The following is a 19381-nucleotide window of genomic DNA, read 5'->3' as shown; positions in this document are numbered from 1 at the left end:
TGGGGCGGCCTTAGTGCCCAGCGGTTGTGGCGGTGTTGTGTTGTGGGGGATGGAGGAGGACTTCGTGCTGGCTCTGCAGCTCCAGGAGCTGTGGGAAGCGGAAGACAAGGAAGCAGCGGCAGCACCAGCACCAGCGCCGTGTCCTGAGGCCTTGCGGGACCTTTCTCCCCTCCGGCCGCTGTCGGTGGTGGATGAGGCGTGGGAGCTGCTGGATCCCAGCCCCGATGTGCACGGCCTCTTCGTGCAGTTCAACGAGGCGCTCTTCTGGGGGCGCCTGGCGGCGGTGGACGTGTCGTGGAGCCCGCGCATGACCCTGTACGCTATCGGAGTGGGGGGCGCTGGATTGGCGCGCAGGGCAGCCCTGCATGGGGAGGCGGGCACGGCTGTGAGCGGCCTCCCCGCCAAGCAGGCCCGGCTCCGGTGGGCAGGCGAGGTGGGGGGGACAGGGGAAGCTGCTATGGGGCCCCAGTAGGGTGCCGGTGCTGTGTCAGAGCTGTTGGAAGAGTCTGTGGCCCCTCAAATAAGGAGTAGCTCATCTCATCATAGAACGGTTTGGATTGGAAGCGACTTTAAAGCTCATCCAGTTCCAACCCTGTGACACGGGCAGAGACACTTTCCACTAGACCAGGTTGCCCCAAGCCCTGTCCAGCCTGGCCTTGGACCCTGCCAGAGATGGGGCAGCCACAGCTTCTTTGGGCAACCTGTTCCAGTGCCTCACCACCCTCACAATGAAGAATTTATTTCTAATATATCATGTATATAGCTATGGGTTGGGGGGGGAGCAGGGAAGTAAAAGCTGACATTTATAGTTACATGCTACTCCTGAGTGTTGCTTCATAGGCACAGTGTGCTAGTGCCACAGCTTCTCTTCCTAGTACTTGGGTGTCCTGCTTTTCTGATGTGGTTTGTACCCTAGGATGTAGATTGGTCATTGTCTGTTTTGTCCTTCATTGGTCATCCTTGGCAGCCCTAGATGTCTTCTCCTGGGGTGCAGGCGACACTGGAGAGATGTTAAAGTGGAATAAATAATTTGATCTTAAACTGTATGTCAGAATATATAAGAACATATTTGTATTGCTGTTGTTTTTCTTGTTCTCAGTTTCTATTATAATTTTACACCATGGCAGAAAGGTAAATATGAAATTGTAACAGTATATTAAGAAAGCTTAGATTAGGAAGGGGAATATACAGGGAATCTGAGATGAAAACAAAAAAAGCTTTGACCTGCCGGTTGCAGTTCTGTAGCAGATCAGCCGATGCAATTGCTGGCTGCTGGAGTACTGCCCCCTTTTGTTCTCTGCTGATTGCAGTACTCTTTAAATAGTTGAAAATATTTTAACACTGAACAGGTAGAGCACTAACTCAGTAACATTAAAAAAAAGAAAAATGTTTTCTGCTGGGTTAGTATGCAGAAGTGATGATACATGAAAGTTCAGTAAGAGTCAAACACTGGGAGAGGATGAGGAGTTAAATTGCAGCAACCAGCTGTTAAGTTGGTGTTGGCTGCTTTGACTCTCCAACCTCTGTTTTATGTATTTCACTCCATGAGGAGTTCTAATAAAAACAATCCTCTGCCTCCTAAACAGGTTAGCTTGGAACAGTCCATTGTGATCCCCCCCTACCTTCCTCAGGATTACTTCAGCTTTGACTTAAAGTGATTGCAAGATATCTAATAAACTACAGATTCACTTTTGCTGGTTCAGTCACAGCTTATTCTAAGGAACTTGTGGGTTTGGATTTTTTTCTTGTTTTTTTTTCTTGAGTTTTTCAAGTAACTACTAAAAGGTTTTTTTCATGAGAGTTACCTAGTATGTGCTGGCAGAGGACAGCATTTTAACTCCAGTTCTTAATTAATGTACTACAGAAACAAGTAGCTTTTCATATTTTCTTTCTGTATTTCTTTCAGCTGTGCTGGAGTGTGTAAATATGAAGGAAAAGGTGGAATGTGTTCCATTCGTCTAAGTGAGCCACTCCTCAAGTTAAGACCAAGGAAGGATCTCGTTGAGGTATTTGAAGAGTGCTCATGAATCTGCACATAAAATGTATTGTAGCCCCCCCCAAATATTTTATAGTAGGATTCTTGTAGTATGCATTATATACTATATATACTTATATACCTATAGATTGTAAAATAATGGTGTCTTTATTTTTACGCTTGTGATGCTTATGTTTCGGTGTCGTGGTCATCTTTCATTTTTGCATTTCTAAATGGGCAACTCTGAGTGGGAGACTAAGGCCACTTGCTTATTTTACTGAAAAAAACCCAAACCCCAACTTTTTTACTCATAAATTATTCCCTAATACTAAAACCAAACATGGACTGATAGCACAATTGGAAGGTGGCTGTAGCTTCATCTTTTAGCTCTAAAGGTCAACAGCTAAAAATAAGGGTATAGGATATGATTGCAAACATAACTTTGTGTTGCTTCTTGTGCCTCTGTCAGGGTTGCTGCTTTGAGTTGGCTGAACATCCTTGTTTACTTAATGAGCAGAAATGCTGTGGGGTTTCAACTTTCTCACAAGTGTCTCTTTTGATTGCAGAGGGGATGATCTCTTCAAAGATCTGACTTAAGTTTGGGGATTATTTCTGCTTTTTGGAATGTCACTTATTGTAGTAATATGTTTTGGTGGTATGGGAATAGGGGTAATTTCATTTGACAGGTAGAATGAGTACATGTTTTTATGCCCCAGAATAAACATGTGAATGCATGAAGAGAAGATCAGTAGAGAGATAAATGTAGGGGAGTAGAATACTTACAGCTTAATTTTGAAACTATATATAACGCTTTTCAGTAAATAGCTAATGATTTTCATCGTTTCAGACACTGTTGCATGAAATGATCCATGCCCTGCTTTTTGTTACTAATAATGACAAAGATCGCGAATCTCATGGACCAGAGTTCTGCAAACATATGCGTCGCATTAATCGGTTGACTGGAGCCAATGTCACAGTAAGCACAAATCACTTAATTTAATAGCGGTTTCTTCCTGATTTGGTTTCTTGGTGTATGTGGTGTGAGTAATAGACTTGTTCCTGTTTGACTCTCTACAGTTGGTACCAATACAAACTTGCATCCAAGTGTATGCCAGTTCCATAATTATTTTGTTGGGGATGATGGTGGGAACAGGTTGAGGAAGGTGTAGCAAGTTGTTAGTCATACGATTTTCAAGTATGCCCTCTGTGAGTATTTTTCTTTAAACCTGAAACAACTTAATGCTATCAGAGACAGAATAGCTCCATGTCAGAATACTGTTTGGAGAAGAACAATCTGTTTTAGTTAAGATTTGTATCAGTAGAGGCAAGTGGGTTGATAGTATTGCAAAATAATATGTCTGGCAAGATCCATTAAGATAGTATCTGGAGAAAGAATACAGTACTGGCATTGTTTGCAATGCATTCTAACCAGTACATCATGTAGGGTGAAATTGTAGATAGATTTTTCAAAGTGATTTTACTGCAGTTCAGACAAGATAGCCAGGACACATTCCTACGCATCCTGTCTCTTAAGCTTTGTTTAAATGGTGTCTAAATGTTGACCGAATTTTACCCAGGTTCAGCTCTTTGAACTGGTAATGTAAAAATCACAGCAGTAATGGAAGGAATGAAATGGTAATGTATCTTTAAAGAATATTGTAGAGCTGTTGGTGTAAAATTAGGAACTTTCTGAATGACTGTTTTATTCTGGTTTTTAACCTAGATCTATCATGATTTTCATGATGAGGTGGATCTGTACCGCCAGCACTGGTGGCGATGCAACGGCCCCTGCCAAAATAGGAAACCTTACTTTGGATATGTGAAACGTTCGATGAATAGAGCACCCTCTGCGCGAGACTTCTGGTGGGCTGAGCATCAAGAGAAATGTGGAGGTACATTCACAAAAGTGAAGGAGCCAGAGAACGTCTATAAGAAATCCAAGGAGAAAACTCAGGCAGCAAAACTTCCAAATTCCGAGTCACCTAAGAAAGGTATTTAAAATAATTTTTCTGCCAGTTTTCCAAACTGTTTTTGTCCAAACAGTTCCTTGAACAAGTACAGATCAGCCACTACATGAGCTCTGCTTAAGATACTACTGTTACATAGCAAAGAACGGGGCCCATTTTATTTGTGCATTTCTAGGCTCCTTCTCAACTAAACTGTTTGCAAAAGGTTTAGTTTACTGCACTATTTTCAAGCAGCAGATTTGTTTTTATGAAGTATGTAAAATAGTAAGCCTATGACTTGTATATTAAAAAGTTACTCTTCTTACTTTCTTCTCTTCTTAATTTGCAGGCAAGACAAAAACCCATGATACGCAAGATCTGATGCCCTTTAGTGGAAAGGGATATCGGCTTGGGGGAGGAGACAGTAGACTCTCAGAAAAAAGCACAAATGAAACATCTGATTCACAACTTCGTTCCCCCGTAAGGACAATACCAATCCCTAAAAATGAGATAATATTTGAAAAATCACCCCGCAGTGGCATCTTCTTTCCACTGCATACTGGTGATGCCAGTGAGAAAATCAACTTAGCTTCGAAGCGTGAGTTTCCTAAACTCTCTGTTGCTAATTCAAAAGCTTACAAGAATGTGAGCGGATCACCTGTTAAAATTGCTCGTGTTATGGAAGAAAAATCAAACCAAGACTCTGCAAGTGGCAAGAGGGTTATGCCATTTTATAATGGGTCACCAAAACAAATCTGTTTTGAGCAGACAACAGCAGGTCAGAAAAAAAGCTCAGAAGGTTCTAATACACTTCAGCAATGGCCAAAAATGGAAGACAGAACTGCCTTTGAAAACTATTTCATTAAAAAAGGTGGTACTGCTGTCACTTCAAGTATAAGTACACCTTCAAAAACCAAAGCTGAATCTACAGTGTCCTCTGCAAGTTCCAGCACTGCTGTGAGGCAGGATAAAAAAGTCAGTTGTCCTGTTTGCCAGACTGAGGTTTTGGAGTCTAAAATAAATGAACACCTTGATTCTTGTCTTGCATAAAACCTTTCAGAAAGCTGTCTCAAAAAGATAAGCCATTGCTTCAAAACTACTTTGCTCAGGGTTTGCTTAAGCTGTGGTTACTTCCCCGTGTGCCTGTTCTGAACTGGAATTTAAACCACTGTCAGCATGCTGAACAAGAAGTTTTGTGGAGTGGTACATCAGTGGTGGCTGGGAAGCTAGCTGCTGCTTGTCTTCCAAGGAATTAAATTCTGAAGCTGTAGCAGGTGGATGTTTGTGCAAATGTTCTTGCTGCAGAAACAGGGCAATACACAGGGAGGTGGGCACTTGCTGAACTCCCTGTTTCCTAGTTTCAAGGCAGTTTTTAATATTAAGACATTTTTAATCCTGTTAGTTTATGTTTGTTCTTAAAGCCCCTTTGTCTTGGGGGAGGAGAGAGTTAAGTGAGGGGTTTTTTTGGCCATTCTTAAAGTTAATCACCTGTAATAGATAAGAATTCTTCTGTTTACTGTAGTGTCATTAATGGCATGTACTTTTAGAACAGAAACTATTTTGCATAAGCCACAGTTACACTCTTAGGTGGTCATCTCACCTGTAAGCTTTTCAGAAAGGTAGGTGAGAGTGAGGATTTTACCAAAGATGTGAGAGGCATAGGCATCAAAAACATAACAAACCATCCATTTATATTTAATGGGTGGATTGTAGCAGGAAAGAGAAGATCCAGAAGAGCAATGAAGGTGCTAGGAAATCAAGCACAAGGTTCTTGATAGACGAGGAGAAGGCCCTATACTTAAGGGCTCAATTTAAAAGTTAAAAAAAAAAGGGCATTTTGAGGAGCTTATTTTCAGAAATTGTTTAAACATTGGCTACACCATTGCAAGTCAGAGTGGTCACATGGAAGCTAAGGAACTTCAGTCTTAGGTATGTCTGTCTGGTCCAGGGTCCCAGCTAGATTCTCCATCCGCTGCTTCTGATCATCTGCACAAACTGTTCACTATTTTTTGTTAGGATATAAGAATTATGAGCACAAGTAACTGACCCCCGTATCCTGACACTAGTAAGTAAAAAGTTGTGAGGAATATTGGTATCAGTACTGATAAAAACTGTTCCTGGCCATGTCATTAAAAGATGATTTTTCAGTTAAACTTCCAGTGCTTCACAAGTCAAAATGGTGTTAAATTGACAGCAGCTGACAGTCTTTATTTTGCTGCTAACTGGTGGTTAGTATCCAAGGAGCCAGGTAGTTGAGTACTAAAACCATTGTGCTATGAGAAGTTATGAATGCTGAGCAGATGTGTTTTCTACATAAACTTTGTGAGATGTTAACCGTTCTCTTGCTGCACTGAAAGTATTTAACTGGTTCCACAGTTAACATCTAGATTCCTTACTTGTAAAACTGATTATAAATATTTCTGTTTAAAAAAACCCAAACTTAATTATGCTATTTCATATATTGTTGCTACAACTTTAAATGGCTATATTAGCCTTGGATGCACGTATGTTTGCCTTTATATAATCAACTACTTGCTGCTCCCTTTTGAAATGCAAAAATAAACTGATGTGCAATGGAATTTAGCAAATAATACCTTAATCTTTTTTAAACATTGGTGTATTTTTTTAAATAATGATGCTACAGAGGTTTAATGTGAATTGGATTGTTCTTAAATATGTTGAATAAATTGTTACTGAATTTTCATCTTCATTAAATTACACTTAATTAAGCCTGGGTTTTTCATGGCAGTTGTGGCCATCTTGTGTTGCTCATGAGTGAGCTCGGCTGTCTAACAACTGTCCAATTTAGTATATCCTATCTGTATCAACATTTTCCTTCTTAAATTTCCCTGTCAAAACAGGCATTGGTGAACATAGACCGCATCCAGCTCTGCCTTCTCCATCATATTTTTAGTACAGTTTCACTTTTATTTCTTTTCTGTGGAAAAATTTACAAATAGTGATTCTAAAACTTGATTTGACATGTTAATTTTTCATGCTTCCTTTGTAAAACTGCAGTATCTCTGTGTTCTCAGTGAAACTTGATGTGTGCATGGATGGTACTCCTAAAATGTATTTTACTACCGTAGGTTTTTAAGAAGAGGACTAGATTCATAGTGTCAGTGGTATCTCACATCATGAAGCATTTTCTGAGAGGTATTTCCCTTACTATTGTTCTCACCAGTTTCCTTGTTTGTCCCACTGCAACTGATAAGAGTAAAGGAGAAGAGAGGATTGTGGGTATAGCTGAATGGATTTTTTTTCTTTCTTATGTCATCTTCTACATCAGTGGTGTTCATTTGAACAACAAATAGAAAACAAACGTGGGGATTGACCTGCAGAATTCAGTGGCCAGTAATGCCTGTTGGGGCAGGGCTAACTTAAGCTACAGGCAAGTTCTGTCTCAAATACATAAATGTCCTAAAAAAGATCTGTTTTCAAAACAACTGAGCAGTTCTGGGCCAGCCGTGGAAAAAACATTACTGCTGCCCATGTGTGTTTTTACAGTGAGGTATTATGATGCCAAGATGTCCTTCATATGGAGGTAAAGGTGACAAAGACCTAGGTGGATGCACTTTGCAGTTCCTACCTATTGCAGCCTATTATTAACAGGTCATGGCCTTGGTTTTTTGGGTATGTTGTTGTGAATGCTGTTTCTGTAAGACTGTTCTTGAATACAGTGACCTTCCCACAATTATGACAATGGCTATCAGTTTGTTTTTAAAATATGCTGGTAAATTTGGGTAAAAGGTGAGAAATTCCATCTTCTCTGTCAGTTGACTTTGTCCTCTGAGTTTAGAGACTGTCTGTAGCACAAGTTAGTAATGAATCCTGAACAACCACGCTTCACTGAACTGCAAAATAAGTGACCTGACTGGAAATCTGAGAAACAAGTTAATATGCTTCTGAGACAAATCAGGTACGACAGAGGTCAAAAATGAGTGTGTGCTGTTTGTCAGCACACTGAAGGCAGAAGCAATCTGATGCTGTGGTGATCTACTGGAACTGTTCAGAACGATTCAGGTAACATTTCTGGGGGTTAAACTGTCTAAGTGGGGGTTTGCTTAAATATTTCATTGTAATAAAAGGCTGCTCTTAAGTTACCTTGAAACTGGTTATTGGGCAAGAAATACTGAAGGTCAAATATTTTCAACTGTTTTCTCCTTCATGGACATGTTATTGAGGTTTTGATACTACTTGATGAGTTCTGATGAAGAAGAGGGAAGTAGAATTTTTCTCTGGACTAATAAAAATGAATTAGTATCTTGCAAAAAGATATGTAATAGAAATAGTTTGCTTCATAGTGTGTGTTAAAAGTGATAATGTGCATACCTCTATACTTCACCATATCCAGTAGCGGGGTTGGAACTAGGTGATCTGAAGGCCCTTTCCAACCCAGACCGCTCTATGATTCTATGACTACTATTTGTTTTCATTTGGGAGATCTAGGTTGTATGGGAAGTATGTTCTTGCAGCAAGTTCAACCCTAATGCCTATGCCTAAGCTGATGAGCAGGCTGTTTATGTCTAGATGGAAGTACATTTCTCAGGCAGGGCAGGTGCTGCTGCTCAGACTGTATAGGAACTAGTTCCCTGAGCCTCCTTTCTAGGAATGTTTTTCAAGAGAAAAAGTAAATGCTGCTCCTTTGGAACAGGCTGTGCTACCTGGCACTGGACCACTGTTAGTAATAAAGGATTTGAGGTAATAATATTTTACCAAAGCAAAGGTTAGGGCTTGGTTGTAACTGAACCTGATCTTTTGAGGTCCCTTCCAATCTCTAACATACTGTGATACTGTGAACAACTAGTGAATAATTCCTGAAATGCAAAGTAGCTATTGAAAATTCAAGCTATTCCTGCTGCAGCAGCAGGACGTGCTATAGAGTAAATGGCTTGTGTGTGTTCTTCTGGAGGCCCTCATTTCTGTTGTATTTTCCATACAGCATCCCTATACATCCTTAAAGTAAAGCAAGTTACACTGTACTGAAGAGTAATAGCAAGAAAGAAGCAAATGGTGAGTTTCTGAGAAAAAGCACCATGGACATCCAAGTTCTTACTTGCATCTGGATTGCTACACAAGTCTTGAGCTTAAAGAAACAAGTGTTCGCGTATGAAACTAAACACTCGACATTACATTACCCTCAAAACATAGTTTATGGGTAGACAAGCCATGAAAGAGACTTGCGTTTCAGAGTGCTTGTGAAAATATACCGTGTTTTACTATACTCGTGTATATGGGGGGAAAAAGCATCAGACGGCAGGCTGGGTGGAGCCTTGGGGTTCCTCAACGGGCCATTAGGTGGCACTCCTTGCACTTACGGAATACCTCCTCTCCAACCGATACAGGGCAAGAACGGAAAGTGCAGAATGAGCAGGCTCGCATTTCACCTAGGCTGCACTCTCAGGCTGAAGATGGATCAGCACGGACCACAAGTTAAAGGAGGAGGAATGGGGGTTGGTTTGCAACTAGCTGAGCAATGGAAAGTAAATTTATGACTATCTGGCTTTTCTGTGAGTGCTTCTTTTAGCTTTGCTGCAAGAGGGACTTGGAAGATGAGGCAGTAGCTCTTTTTTCTAGTTCTGAGTTCAGTGAACAACCCAAAAGGCATTCTTTTGCGGTCTGCATCCATCCCAGTGAAAAATATCATTTTCTTTTATCATTTGAAATTGACCCAGCTCTGCAAGAGAGTCAGGATGGAGCTGTCACAAGTCAGAGGGGTTTACAGAACACAAAACAACTCCCGCACCTCAGCTGAGCTGGGGAGCTGGAGGGCTGTGACAGGCCCAGGGAAGGGTAGTGCACCATAGGTGTGAAAACTAAAAAAGGGACGTGAACACGGCCTTAATCCTTCCATTCCCTTTTAGCTTCTGCCTGGCCAGGCTGCTTTAAGACTAGATTAAGTTTCTAAGATAGTGCAGCAGCTTGGCCTGAATAACTCGCCCTCTGTCCCATCCATTCCTTATCATTTGCATCATTTCATCTGTTTTTTTGTGTCCTAGTAAGTCTTGAACCTGACAGTTCATAAACTGCATAACAAAGAACATTTTAAATAGCAACACCCAGCAAGCCAACTATTTGGCTCCCCCATTGCTTAATTCAGAAGCAGTAAATATTTAATGACATCAACCTCTGTGTTTGCTGCAGGTATCTTCTCTTCAAAGAGATGTCACTGGTCATGAAGAAAGCCTGGGGTGAGATGTGGATTACAGCTTGGTGAAGTCCTGGTACAGTATGTCAGCTATAAGATTATGGAGTCATTGGGGGTTTTAATTCTTCTAGTAGCTTCGTTCCATAATTTACTGGTGGGATGATCAGCCATAGAGCATCTCTGTTCTTACTCCATTTCTTTCCTGCTGCTTTGCTCCTCTGCTTTTGCCTTCCCACTGACTATCCTGGTCTTTTCCTGGAAGCATCCCAGTAATTACCTGCTTTCTTTCCAGAAGGATCTGCTAAGTGGGTGTTCTGCCACCCATTTGTGCTCCAGATTATGTGGCAATGGAGGGATATGGCAAGTGGAAACACATCCAAAGGGAAGAGATGTCCTGAGGATAAAACACCCCAGGGCTTCAGAGAGGATGGTACCTGTATACCAGGTGTAGTATAGAAAGCTGCAAGTAAGGGACTTCAGCCTTTTAAATCAGTTGTCTTCTGTGGGACATATCACTAACAATTATTTAGGTAATTCCTTTGATTTGGCATTTAGTGGTACCAATATCGAAAATCTAGTTTAAACACAAGAAAAAACTTTATTACAGTGAGGGTGGTTGAACAAGGGAAGAGGTTGCCTGAAGAGCTTGTGGAGTCTCCATCCTTGAAGATACCTAAACCCCAACTGGACACGGTCCTGGGCAGCCAGCTCTGGGTGAACCTGCACAGGGACAGGGGAACTGAACAAGACCATCTCCAAGAGCCACTTCCGACCTCCACCACCCTGGGCTTCTGCGTAACAACCCCACAGGCACTTCAGGACAGTGAAATTACAGCCGAAAGCAGTTAAGATCCTCACTGACACAGCCCAGGAGTGCTTATAGCATCTGTAACCCTCAGTTTATTTCAAGCCGTATGTTTCTTCCTCTCCCTGCAAAGGTTGACACGGGCAGCTCTCATCCCTGCCACCACCCAGGCCACAACCATGAGAGAGAAGTCCCCCATATCCCATGCATCAGAGACTGGGGGACTTCAGGCTGGAGCCAGGTACGTGCCATGACACAAAAACAGGTACAAGGAAGCTGGATGGAGGAGCAGGTAGCTGGGTCACCACTTCTCACAGCCGGCCACAGAAAAGCAGGTTTTAATTGCTGCTTCCTCACCAAGCCACGCTGGGAAGGGAGAGCAGATTATCAGCCCTCCAGATGACATGAATGAAAGCACAGACATAATTAACTCTGAATGTACCTATAAGATATTTAGAAGGCAGGAAAAGTATCGGATGACAGGAAATAGGAGGTATTTCAGGTACTGCAAACCCCTGAAAGACTATTCAAGCTAGCTGGCAGCATTTCCCAGGCAGAGTTAAGAAGACACCACCCAAGAGGTCTTGCTGCTAATATCTGGGCTGACACTTAGGTCTTGAAATGCAGATGCAAGTGGTAAGTGATGCCACAACTTTGGAGCTGTTTGCAAGGTGTTATGGACACAAGTATCCCCTGAAGGAATGAGCAGACCTTGGTTTTTGAGGAAGACACTGAAAAGCTGCCTTAATGCAGCCCTCTTCTTAATCCCTTCAATGTTACCAATGGGCTCCAGCAATGTTACCTTCCCCAAGACTCTCCTGCAGTGTGGGGCTCCCACACTGAACTGATGCTGTATACTCTTAGCCAAGGGTTTCAGTCAGTCCATGCCCACCCTGCAGCAGGTACTGAGGGGAACACTGGCTTACCTTCTTCAGGAAGAGGAGAGGGAGTGGAGGTCTCTGCTCCTGGGCAAGCAGCCCCACTCAGCTTTGAGTTGTATGATGGGTTGATCCCAGCCCCACGCGTATTTTCCACGTGGCTGTGGATTTGTGTGGAAGTGATACCAGTGTCAGGAGACTGACAAGTAGATGTCCTGTCTGTGAATCCTGCACCAGTTTCCAGTCTCCTTGTGCCTCTCCCTTCCCTTCCTTCTTCAATAGGACTACCCAAACTTGGCACGAAACTGCTCCTGGGTGATGCCTGTATGCCAGTGATGCCAGTGTCTCTAACTAGAGACACTGAATACAGTGCCAGATGAAGGGTATGTCCCATGAACTGCCACCATTCAGCTGTGTCATGATTAACCCCACCATCTCTGCCAAAGGGGAGGAGCAGCACCCTCAGCAACTCAACATTAGTTTGCTTCCCTGAGATGGTCAGCAGCTTGCTGCACTGAGCTTCTGTCAGGCAGCACCAACTCCTCCCTAGGCCTTTTATTGCAACTCTCAGCCAAGGGCTTAGGTAGCACCAGACCACCTGAAAAGGCAGGTGCCAGGCTGCTGCCAGCCTTCATCTCACACAAACCAACCCCAAACGTCTTCCTCAGCTGTGAGTTTCATAACTTAATCCAACACCCCAGAAGCCATGTAACACAGAACCCTGCAGCTCGGCGGGTGGGACGTGGGACAGCACTTGGGGAGCTAATGGTGCCTGGAAAGATGCAGAAGTCCTGGGTTAGCAAGGGGCAGGAGAGGCCCCACACATGTGCAGGATTGGAAATGCCAAGGGAATGTGCCCGGGAGGTAGGAAGCAGAGCTTCACCTGAGGAAACCAGAACAAATCTGCTATAGGCACTGGATGTGTAACCAACCACCTCTCTCTTCTGATATTCCTTTGTCCCTGCACTGGTGGCTGTTCATAGACAAGGCTGGCTCGTGAGTATCTAAACAAGAGCTTGCACTATCATAATCAACAGCAAAATAAACCTCCCAACCAAAATACATGTAGAATCATAGAATCACAGGATGGTTAAGGTTGAAAGGGACCTTAAAGTTCACCCAGTTCCAACCCCCCTGCCATGGGCAGGGACACCTTCCATTAGACCAGGTTGCATTCTTTAGCTGCTACAAGTTAAAGTAACTTTTTGTTTGTGCAGCACAACTTCCTCCACCTAAAACAGAGCCACTTGTCTCTTTGTCACGTCTAGGACACGGCACACACGTCTCCCTGCTCTCAGAGAGAGGCCGTGTCCTGGTGAGGACACCAGGGGGACCCAGTCAACCGCTCCTGCTCCCAGCCGTTCTCCGGGAGCAGGTTCCCGAAGGATTTCTGCATCCCTCCCCCAACTTTTACCGTAAAATATATGCCCTCCCTGGTTATGTCACTGCGTAACATTGCATGGTTATGAAGTTGCAGCAACTCTTAACTATATACAGCTGTTTGTTTTAAATAAACCTGTGCTATTTTCTATAAAGTTTGGGGGGGGGGGGTTTAACTAAAATGTTCTCATAGTGCAGGTGGGAAAAAATAAAAGTAATCAAAGCAGCTTAGAAACTGCTTCCCACATCCCATTAAAGAGTTCTACACGAAACACAAATTTAGGGCCAAAGTGTTAACTTACTACAGGTTTTGCCTGTTTGTTAAGATATGACTCTGTAGAACACGTGCCCAGCACTGCGTTACTTACTATTATGTTGTGGCTGGAGAAGGGGAAGTGAAGGGAAAATAAATACCCCCAATCTGACAGCTCAAACCTTGCTCTTTGCTATCAGGGACACCATCAACTGGACTCTAATCTCAGAAAACAGATCCTGTTACCCATGGCCCTGATTCCCTTGCCAAAACATTAGTGGTGTCCACAATCACTAATATAAGCAAGGTAGATACATTTACAATCCAAGAGACTTGCCTTAAGGTAGTTCTGAAATGTGAAATACCAGCTCATAACCCAATACCACATTCAGGTATTAGGCTGTTTGTGAGTAGGAGTCAAATCCTACTTTACCATTTCTATTCAACTTATTCAATTCCTCCCTGTCCTGCCTTACCCTAAATGGGCTGGTTATTTGCATCTCATCTACCCTTTCCACTTTTAGAGCCAACTGTTAGCACCTGGCTCACTCATTTGGGAGCTTTGGACTGGTTTTATTATTATTTCAGGCAAGGGATAAATGTGCTGTATATTCACTCCTCAACTTCAAAGCTAGGGGGAAAAGCTTGACGGAATTAAGTGGTAGTGAAAGTCAACAGAGCAAACTCCCTGGAACTGGTTTTGTCTGGTAGGACAGAGGACCTTGAACCTGCTTCTGTCAGCTGCTATCATCCCCCACTAGACAGCATCAGGCAACTTGCAGATGCTCCAAAGCGAACACAGCTCCTGCATCAGTGTAATAGAATGAACAGACTTAAGTGCATTTGCAGTTACTTGCAGGCTTTACAGCTGAAAAAAAGCCCCCAAGTATTTAATATGAAAGCCGACAATGAGAGACCCAAGTCTCTCTATACACCCACCTCCCCACCCCCCCAAGAAAAAGCAGATGAAATCCGAATCCAGTTGAGTCCCATGAATTGCTTCCAAGTCTTTGCTGCTCAGTACTCATATTCCCATTAGGTATTTGCAAGCGCATGCAGCCATCTGCACATCTGCATGCCTGCAAGCAAGGTACGTGTTAGACTTTCAGGATGTTGAGGCTCTGAGTTTGCTGTTGTCACTTTGCACTCCCCCCTCTTCTCCAAAGCATTCAGCAAGCACAAAAATGGTACTTTCCAGTCTGATTATACTTGGAGATGTGATCTTTCCACTCCTGACCCAAAAGCCGTCAGCACAGCCAGATGTTTTACATAAGATACAGGCTGTCTGCTTCCTCTCAGATTTGCAAGTGTCCTTCTTTTGAGAAACATCCAAGAGAAACCTCATCGTTCCCTGGTGCAGTGTTTGACTTTACTATGCAAAACAATCCCCCTGCATACTGTGTTCAACAATGTGATAATTAAAAAGGTCAGGTCGACACAGGATAGTTGCAAGTGCTGAAAAGCTTCTTCCTTGTTAAATGTAAAAACAAAGATGGGGCACAGGCTATTTCAAGAGAACATGTAAGATGTTATATAGCACTGGAGCATGGAAAAAGCCTCAAAAGACTTTGGGATCAGCTCAGGGCTACTGCACTTCAGTTTCAGCCTAACATACTGCCAAGAGCCATCACCTTAGAGCAGAACTGAGCACAACAGGTAGCCAAGTGCCACGGAAGGTGCACTAAGGCTGACAGACTCATCTGGAGAACTAGGTAACTCTGAACTGGGACAAGGCAGACAAGTGCATGCAGGGGGGCTTCACAAGATGCACAGCAATGGCAGAAGCACAGCCAGGCAGATGCTTCCTTGATTACCATACAGTCATTACAAAGCTCATCAAAAAGCTGGGGGAAATTGTGTGGCATCTCATACGGACAGGCGTCTGCAGGCTCTACCATTTTTTTGCCATCTTCAAAGCACTCATAATTCATTGGGAGCCACATAAAACTGAAGAACTCCCATTAAACCTTACAAATCCTCTCTGAAGAGGACTTCCACTTTGCCCCTCATGTACCTGTCAGAAAGTGGTGAAAACACTAGAGCTGCATCTTTGTCCATCATCACCCTCCAGCCAGTCTAAACTTGGTGCTGCCCCTCAAAGAACAAAATCACCAGGAAAATGATCACCACAGCCAGGTAACTGCAGGCAGCCTAAAACACAGCCCATTCCCTGAACCTCCTCTAAACCAGAAGTAGCTCAGATTCAAGAAAAAAGAAGCGCACACACACACCCCCACCCCCCCCAAAAAAAACCCAAACAAAAACCCAACCCAAACCCCAACCTAACAGAAGACTCTCCCTCCCAAACCACCCAAAAAAAAAAATCCACACATAGTTTTCAAGAACCTTTATACATCATCTTTTTTTTTTTTTTTAATTAGATTAGCTTTACAAGCAACTTGAGAGCTCTTTCATAATGAACACTGCTTTTCAAATTACACAACTTTATAGGCAACCTGTAAATGAATCCTGAATTTCTTCGCCTGCTATAGATAAAGGTCTCGTATTTCACAGCCAGCTAACATCATGAATAAAAATAGCATTATGAAGCTTTATCTTTAACCAGGACTAGACACATACAGATCATAAGACAGTTTAAAAAATAGTTTTAGAACAAGGACCTGCTTGGTGATGCTCAAGACTGAATATTCAACCGACATGAAATGAACAGTTTCTAAAGGACATGGAAGAAATGGCTGACCTGATTTTGTTGACCCTATTGTAATAACTTACATGGAGTGAAAAAATAAGCACTTTTAAAACCTGTCTGGCAAGCACAAACCTACAGTGTGATTAGAATTTGATACGCCATGTAACTGCAGAACTTTGAATTACAGAGGGACTGAAATGAGTTTAAAGGCTTATGCTTACATTTCTAAAAACTAAACAAACCTCTGTTAGAGTAGTACTGAAGAAGGTGAAGTAGAAGAGGTGGCTTTTTTGCTTGATTCATTGGTAGCCTAAATGCACTGCAGACCAGACAGTAATGAAGATTTGCACTCCTTGGCCAGGTTGGCAGAGGCACTTAGAGTAAAGGTATCCTGTCTGGTTTTCTGGGAAGAAAGGAGGAAAGAGGAAGGTAACTGTAAAGGGTGAGAATATACTAAAAAAAAAAAAAAAAGGAAAAGCAAAATCAAAACAAAACTGGGATTTCTGTTGGTTCTCCTAAATGATATACCAATACTGATTCCCCCCCCCTTCTGTCAGTTTGTTACTAAACAATTAGCTTTTTCATGTTTTACATGAACAATAGTAATGTTTTTAATAAAAAATTACTGAGCTTTCCATAGAAAAGGTCTCTAATTGAATACAAACTATACAGATGCTAAAATTGTCACAAGTTGTAATATATACAGAAATATTTCTGTACACTCACATTGTTTTGGCTAAGTAAGGAAATAAGGGACAGACAGAAAACTGCAGTGGGCAAGTCGATCAACCCTCAAACTCCTGAAAATGCGAATGCTGTCTTTTATAGGTTTGTTTTTGTTTTCTCAAGCTTTTAAAGCTCAGGGGGAAAAAAAAAAAAAGGAAAGAATTAAAAAATAATAATAATAATAAAAAGAGATCAGTGTCCAACCCATCCATTTCTTAAAAATAAAAGAGTATCAACATTTCTGCACATCTCACTTCTATTCTGTGATGTCCCCTCTCCTTGATAAACTTAAAACAATGTAAAAGAAAGTAAATGTTTTCTACTAAATATATACCTCAGTACTGATCAAAGGGCAGTGCCTTTTTGGGGAAATCCTTCAGCCCAGTGAAAACCTAAAGATGTATTGCACAAGGAGCCTACAGTGATGCACTTCAGCTTCAGTGTGCTGACCATCTCCTTGATACTATATAATAGATCAAGGTGTCAACTTACAGACTGCACAGGACACCAACAATTGAAAAGGAAATTAAAAAGTGAGGGTTTTGATATTCTATTAACTTATATACAAAGGAAAGTGGAGTGCCAAGTATTCGTTAGAAAACAGAGAAAGCTCAAAAATCTCCGTCAAGTACGTAAGGAGGTTCTGGGTACCTCTAATAGCCTAGGAAAGCCCTTGTATGTTCTTGTAACTCGATGGTATTTACCAGGTCCCCAAAGCCAATGACAGCAACCGATAGTGTCAAGTTCACTTAGTGCCAGTCACTTAAAAAAACCCCAAAACAAAAGCAAAACAAAACCGACCCACAAAATAAAATAAAATTAAAAAAAAAAAAAAAAAAATAGAAAGGCAAACAAAACAAAAAATCCCCTAACCCAAATTAAAACAGAGACAGAAACTTCCCCTCTGTGGATCCAACATACAAAACCACAAACTGAATGTTACTAATAACGAGATACTGATTTGCTTGTTAATACGGTTCAGGAGGACATAGTCAAAACAAAAAAAACAATACAGCAGCAATCTTTAAAAGTTAAGATTAGTGTGAGATATGATATAAAACAATCAGGTTTTTAGCTGGTAATTAAAGTGCTCCTTTTCTGACTTAAGGTGTAAAGAAAATTAAAGTGATTATCAGTTACTGGCAACCCTTACATTAAATTAGGTCTTCAATGGCAGAGGAGAACAGTATGAACAGTTTTACAAAAATAGATCCATGTTATTTTGGAGAATACGGTAATTTTTTTCTTTTTTTTTTTTTCAGTTTTTCTTTTTTTTTTTTTTTTTTAAGACTCAATTTTGATTAACTGTACCTGGTCATACAAAAATTACCCAAAATTCAAACTTTTAGCATATAAAAAAAGGGAGTGATGAATTGGATTCAGCTGGATGACAGGTCTGGCAAAATATAAGGATGGACAAATTCTATGTAGGGCACTTATTTATGTCCAGATGCATATGCTGTTTCTTACTGATTGCTTATCTTCTTCACATAAGCAGTCACAGGCCTGGAGTCACAATCACATAGTACAATGCTTCAGCAGTCAAAGAACCTTCTATTTGATGCAACATTGAAACACTGTTTGCTTCTTTATTAAAATGTTGGTTTGTTGTTGATTTTCCTTTATCTTGTTATTCACATTCAAAAGTTAATAGATAGCATCAAGATTTATCAGGGAGAATAGCAAGGGGAGTTGCTAAACCAAAGGCTTATAAAACGTCTTTCCCAACTGAGTCAGAAGGTTTATTAAGTTCAACCCTCACACCTTTTTCACCTGCAGAAATATGAAAAGGAAATTGGCATTATTTTTCAGCATTTATCAAAGTACAGTCTACAGAATCACTACATGACTTTCAAAATCAGTTTTAAGAGAGCACTTTGAAGATTATCTAGTACAAATGATCTAGCAAGACAGGTATTTTTGTATACGTGCTCTATATCCTGTGCTGCATAGTTAACAAGCTGTGGTTACCCATCGTCTCTGAAAGTGGGCATGTATTTGGCTGCCCAAGTAGAAAACTGGATACTTCACATTACAAATGCAGTTCTGCAGCTCATCATCTCAGCCTTTATAAAGGTAAGCTTTAAGAACAGCCAATTGAGAATGTGAGGGAGTACCCTCCATTATTTAGTATCAGAATATCTGGAGTTTCTGGGTATTTAGCTTTGTAAAGAAACTCTGAGGCATGATTAAAATGAACCATTCCATTTGAATTGCTGCTAAAAAAATAATAATAAATCCCCAAACCACCAACCAACCCACATCTCCTTTTTTAATATAAATTGAGCGAGGTAACTTCAGTTACCCCCAAATAAAAGCTTTACTATCAAAACATTAACAGACACAGTATCCCGTATTCAAGAAAAAAATCAAACAGATTCTGCATGCCTTTAGACACTAAGCCAGAAATTCTTAGTTTTCTCTTTCATAACATTATTATAAAATTATTCTATAATAATAATTATATAATTATTATATTATATATTATATAATAAATATAATAATAAATTTAATAATAATAAACAAAATTATAAAATTATTCTATAATTTTGAATTTTATTTTCAGTAGAAAATAGAAGGCATCTTGCATAGTTTTTGCTGCTGATACAGAGCAAAGAAT

The 19381-nt window shown here is 41.3% G+C and overlaps 2 protein-coding genes and 1 long non-coding RNA gene across 7 annotated transcripts in view; 2 read left to right on the top strand and 1 right to left on the bottom strand.

The window, feature by feature from the left end:
• Positions 1–9: 9 nt before the first annotated feature.
• SPRTN (SprT-like N-terminal domain) lies at positions 10–6814 on the top strand. Its single transcript, XM_080615343.1, has 5 exons — positions 10–315; positions 1907–2006; positions 2823–2951; positions 3699–3966; positions 4271–6814. The coding sequence occupies exons 1-5, from the start codon at positions 50–52 to the stop codon at positions 4969–4971; spliced, it is 1464 nt and encodes a 487-aa protein (XP_080471469.1). The 5' UTR covers positions 10–49; the 3' UTR covers positions 4972–6814.
• A 231-nt stretch (positions 6815–7045) lies between these two features.
• Positions 7046–9745, top strand: LOC308220381. The gene is made up of 3 exons (XR_013956653.1): positions 7046–7944; positions 8864–8934; positions 9267–9745. It is a non-coding gene; the product is annotated as an uncharacterized lncRNA (long non-coding RNA).
• A 4224-nt stretch (positions 9746–13969) lies between these two features.
• Positions 13970–19381, bottom strand: part of EGLN1 (egl-9 family hypoxia inducible factor 1) — a 37165-nt gene continuing 31753 nt past the window's right edge. Inside the window, exons 5-6 of one of the 5 annotated variants that reach the window (XR_013956642.1) lie at positions 17915–18534; positions 13973–16438 (exon numbers count right to left, since the gene is read on the bottom strand). Coding sequence is in view for 3 of the 5 variants with exons in the window: in XM_080616186.1 (XP_080472312.1) it covers positions 16335–16438 (104 nt within the window). In the remaining 2 variants the exon portion in view is untranslated. Of the gene's footprint in view, positions 18535–19381 lie in introns of all 5 variants that reach the window. The other 4 variants (XR_013956643.1, XM_080616188.1, XM_080616186.1 and 1 more) reach the window with 4 other exon arrangements.

The sequence above is a fragment of the Psittacula echo genome, assembly GCF_963264785.1.
Source record: "Psittacula echo genome assembly, chromosome: 4".
Taxonomy (NCBI): Eukaryota; Metazoa; Chordata; class Aves; order Psittaciformes; family Psittacidae; genus Psittacula; species Psittacula echo.
Note: the sequence above shows the minus strand (reverse complement) of the source record. Positions and strands in the feature narration are given on the sequence as shown.

Bases quoted from the DNA above. Each gene is read 5' to 3' on its own strand.
- SPRTN (XM_080615343.1), top strand. From the start codon at position 50: ATGGAGGAGGACTTCGTGCTGGCTCTGCAGCTCCAGGAGCTGTGGGAA. The intron at 316-1,906 runs GTACGCTATCGG...TATTTCTTTCAG, and splicing joins TGGAGCCCGCGCATGACCCT to CTGTGCTGGAGTGTGTAAAT. The intron at 2,007-2,822 runs GTATTTGAAGAG...TCATCGTTTCAG, and splicing joins CAAGGAAGGATCTCGTTGAG to ACACTGTTGCATGAAATGAT.